This window comes from Fukomys damarensis, unplaced genomic scaffold (genome assembly GCF_012274545.1).
Source record: "Fukomys damarensis isolate Sample0158 unplaced genomic scaffold, DMR_v1.0_HiC HiC_scaffold_16, whole genome shotgun sequence".
NCBI lineage: Eukaryota > Metazoa > Chordata > Mammalia > Rodentia > Bathyergidae > Fukomys > Fukomys damarensis.
In genome coordinates, this window is record NW_022900928.1 from 73773628 (window position 1) to 73778067 (window position 4440).

Below are 4440 nucleotides of genomic sequence, written 5' to 3' on the forward strand. Positions count from 1 at the left end.
CCTAAGAAGATTAAGATGGCAAAAAAATTACATGTAAAAGGAGTCAAGAATTACTGGTGTTTGTAATTTCATGGCTTGTTAACATTGTTAAAAGGACTATTGGGAAATTCTGAAACTCATCATTTTATTACACTTTTTGTTGTAGGGCTGCACAAATAGATTTTTAAAAATCAGCTTTCATAAATGGGTGCTGCATTAAATGTATGGTAATATTTCAATATTTCCAAGGAAAATATCCCTTACACCCAACCGATGGAATAACTGGCCAACAATCAAGGAAATCCTCACCCTGATATATCTGGCTTTGGCTATGAGAGCAAACTGAGATGAGTGAAAACAAACTAGCATATGTCTGTGCTGTCAGAAGAGCCTTGGCCAGTGGTTTCCAAAAAGTGATAGCAGGCACTATGACTTGCTTGTCAAATACAATGACTGTCATAAGTTTTAATTTCATATTGACATTCCCAAGCTCCTGCTTAACTAAAGCCTTCCCTATACCACCTGTCATCAAATACCTTATCCACTCCCCTCCCAGATATTTCTCCTAAGATCTCCTGTAATGTCTTGTCCTTATCTGTATAATGTCTCCTTTCTGATGATCTTCCTTTTGGAGCTCAATGGAAAAATATCTTATTCCCTGTGCAAGAGATTTTAGAATTTTTGTCTTTCACCCAGGTTCAGCATCAGAACCTAAGGGCAAGTGGGAACTATGGAGGAATCAGGTAGAAAAATCTTGGCGATTCAATCAGAAGGCAGAGTTGAGATATTTGTGACCTATGACTTTCCCCTTTTTCATTAATAGAAGCACGAACACAGGAAAGACTGAACTTCCACTGTTAGGTCTATTGGAATAAAGAAGAGATTGGGGTAGGTTTGGGGAAAATGCAAACTGTCAGTGGATAGAGAAAGAGCCAAGACTACAGGGAGACATTTTCAAATCTTAACTATTTCCTTATTATTCTGTTTCTGTTTCACCAAGTGTTACGCTTCCTATGTCAAAGTTAGCACTGCCGTCATTACAGAAGTTGTCTTCAGTGCAGCAAAATGTTTCGCTCAGAAGGTCGTGGAATACTTGGACAATTCCTGCCGCACAAGGCCTGCAGGACAGTACTGTGTAACGAAACAGGTATCTCCCTAAAGAGAGAAAGGCAGACGTGTTCAGACTGCCTCATCTCAACAACTCCGTGGCAGTATTTTCACCCCAGGACCTCATCATTGTCTGGAGACTACAATGAGTCCCAAGGCTGTAGATGTCGTCTGTGTCTCTCTAATCATGAGCAGCCGAGATACATCTGCCTCCACACAACCCACACGCAGGTTTGTGTCTGGAGAACCCACACCCCCACCTTCTTCCATGACCCCAGTTTCTCTCTGTACCTCAGCTCCAGGGATTGTGCTCACCACTGGTGATACTCTGTGTATTTCTCTAACTCTCACTTACCCGTATTGCGATCATAAAAGTAAAAGTTCTCTGTGGAACAACTCTTGTTATACATCAACACATTAAACTTCCAGCAGCTTTTCATGCCAGTCTGGCATATGTCTCCATCAAAGTGCTTACATTCATGACAGTATCGAAGCCCTGAAGAAAAAAAGAAATCTTTACCAAAGAACTCTAAGGAAAGTGATTCTGCTTCAGAAGGCTAGGGTGGTGCAAACATCACAAAAAGGATGTTGGTGCCAGCCCAGCTTTAGTCCCTCCATCAGCAAACACCTATGACTCCCTCTAAAAATTAAGGACTCCCCCCCCCCCCCATGGCTGAGGGCAGAAAGAAGACCCTGGAGTAGTGAGTGAAGAGAATAGGTCAATGTTTAAATAATTCAAGAATGCCCCTTCTCGTTGTAACATTATTTATCCCAGAACCGCAAACCAAATGAACCATACATTTTGTCGTCAAAAATTTGACACCTGTAAAAAAGAAAAGAAAAATTATTTTTAAATCATTTTACAGTAGCACCAAAAGCCAAGTGCATAAACACCTTCCTTCCTCTGTATACATTCTTCCAGCACCCTCTTGCCTCCCTCTCCAGTCTTTACCCTCAACCTCGAACAGCACCATGACTATTCCCAGCAGAAGCGACCTAAACATCCTGGGTTTCATTCCTGGGAAGGTCCTCATAGGAGGTTCCAGATTTATTTATTTCTATCCCCTGCCCTCAGGCATCCCAGTGGAATCACAGAATCATCAACCTCAGATCAAAACACCTGAATCCTCTCTGCAGTGTTCCCAGAAGAGGGTACATCCTGTCTGTTTTTTCACTCCTCCAGCTACTTGGAACTCAGCCCACCCAGATACCTCATTTCATTTTCTGAGATCTCTCCTAAGTTACTAATTTACATTGGTGCACGGTCTCTGTTCTCTTCACTGTTTGTTGATCTACATGAAATGTATAAATTCACATGCCCATGACATCTTTTCAGGTATGATAAAATGGGTAGCAAAGTACTGTGAGTGAGTCACTCAGTTTCCTTCGATAGCACAGCCCTCTGGGCCACTCTCCACATGACCTCCATGAGACCACATTCTTCATAGAGCATGACACCAGATTGGTGCCTAAAATTCCACCTGAGGTTGTCTGAGTGCTTGATCCCTCACTAAGGAGACAAAACAATCTAAGACAAGAGGGGGGGATGAATACCATGCAAGCTTCTCCTGAGCTTAATTCATTAATTTTTTAAGGCAACAAAGACCCTAAATCAGTAGCCTCCAATGTTTTTGGTGTCAGGGTCGAGTTTGTTAGAAGGCAATTTTTCCATGATGGTGATGAGTTTGGGTGATGGTATGAGTTGGCAAGGATAAGGGATAGTGCTTCAAGATTAGATTCTCATTAAAAGCAAGGAATTCAGATCCTGAAATACACAGTTAGCAGAAGGGTTCCTGCTCCTACAGAAGCTAATGTCCCTGGTGATCTGACAGGAGGTGAAGCTCTTGACAATAATGCCAGCTATGGAAGGGAAGTTAGGGAGGACTAGTAGGGACCTTTCTCACTTGAGTTCTTTGCCTTTACCTTAGTTCTGCCATCCCTCATTCTGTCAGCTGCCACCTTCCCGTGGGTATCTCCTGTCTAGTATATAAATAAAAGAGCACGACTCCCTGATCACACTTCTCTTATGCCTTTCCTCCTATTTCTCTACAAAGTACTTATCCAGTTTGTGATTCTAGAGCTTTTCCTCATTTATGTCCATTTTGTTTCTCCTTGTTCACGAGATGAAAGCTTCATGGATGCCAGAGTTTCAGGTCTTGAATCTACTCTTCCTCCTCAAGGCCTAGATTCCTATCCTGCATCATCAGAAATATTTTATGAAAAGATTAATGGCATGATCAGAGGCTGGTAACCTGTACGGTTTAAGGGAATGGTGGAAGTCTTTATACTGACTGTCCCTAATTCCAAGCCTATGGAATGAAATTCCCAGTCTTAAGTTTACAGTTGGTAATCTTTACAGAGCAAACAGGCAATGGCAGTGACAGCTTCCCCTGTGGCAGGGAATGAGTGTGAAACCTATTTATCTGAGTGGGCTCATTGCCAGTACCAGGCACATGTGACAACAATGCACAATCTCTCCTATAATGAAGGTTCCCCATACACATGTGAGAGAGAAGCCGAAGACTGGTACTTACCTCCTGTATGACCTCAAACAAGGTACTGAGCCTCTCTGTGCCTCTATGACCTAATAGATGAAAGGCAAGGACTATCACAGATACATCTTAGGTAGTTATTAAGACTTTGTGAATTCACATATGTTTAATGGGGGAAAAAGGAACAAATATTTAATAAGGTCTTACTTGGTTTTACTATTCTTCTGGATGTTTGTTACTCACCTGATATCTAAATTCTGTGCATGTAGAAATAACTGACCTCATCTTAACAGTGCAGAGCAAGGGTTTCTAGAGTTTATGTATTTTTGCCACAGTAACAAGGATGTACATCTATCTGATTCATTGGGGTATTCTCTTCCCAGTATACCACAGGATTTACAGCCTACAGAAAGGTACCCAGGTGGGCTCAACTCAGCCTCATTATGACAATGGTGAGAAAGGGAATGGATAATTAAGGGCATTCTCTACAAAATAAAAATAAAAATGGTTCTCTCTCTCTCTCTTCTTCCTGGAAGAGACAGTTTCACTAACAAGATCTAACTGTAATTAGAAGGCCTCACAGTCTGACTTGGATCTAGAATTTAAATACCATTGTCAAGGAAGCAATTCCCATGCAGTTCAGGGGAACATCTTCATGAGTTTTGCACTTGGAATGTGTGAGAAATAGACAGTAATCTATGGACATAGTCCCAGATGATTTGAGCTAAGAGCATCAAGTTCATGTCTTCCAGCAAAGAAGCCCTCATCCCAGTCCAGGAAGATGCTCCTGCACCAGAACCTGGGTGCTCAGTGATTAAACATATGGGTGGAATCCCAAACTCCACCCAGCTTGAGCCTTTCT

At 41.9% G+C, this 4440-nt stretch overlaps 1 protein-coding gene across 1 annotated transcript; it reads right to left on the minus strand.

Moving 5' to 3' along the window:
• Positions 1-955: 955 nt before the first annotated feature.
• On the minus strand, positions 956-3863 carry LOC117286267 (prostate and testis expressed protein 2-like). The gene is made up of 3 exons (XM_033763955.1): positions 3822-3863; positions 1442-1643; positions 956-1134 (listed from the first exon to the last, which is right to left on the minus strand). Exons 1-3 carry the CDS (start codon positions 3861-3863, stop codon positions 956-958), a joined length of 423 nt encoding a protein of 140 aa, XP_033619846.1.
• Between the last annotated feature and the right edge of the window lie 577 nt (positions 3864-4440).

What these genes read in the sequence shown, in the direction of transcription:
- LOC117286267 (XM_033763955.1), bottom strand. Translation starts at nt 3,863, where the DNA reads ATGAGGTCAGTTATTTCTACATGCACAGAATTTAGATATCAG. An exon ending in GCACAGAATTTAGATATCAG is followed by an intron (nt 1,644 to 3,821) that starts GTGAGTAACAAA and finishes GCACCACCCTAG; the next exon opens with CCTTCTGAAGCAGAATCACT. An exon ending in CTTTTATGATCGCAATACGG is followed by an intron (nt 1,135 to 1,441) that starts GTAAGTGAGAGT and finishes TTCTCTCTTTAG; the next exon opens with GGAGATACCTGTTTCGTTAC.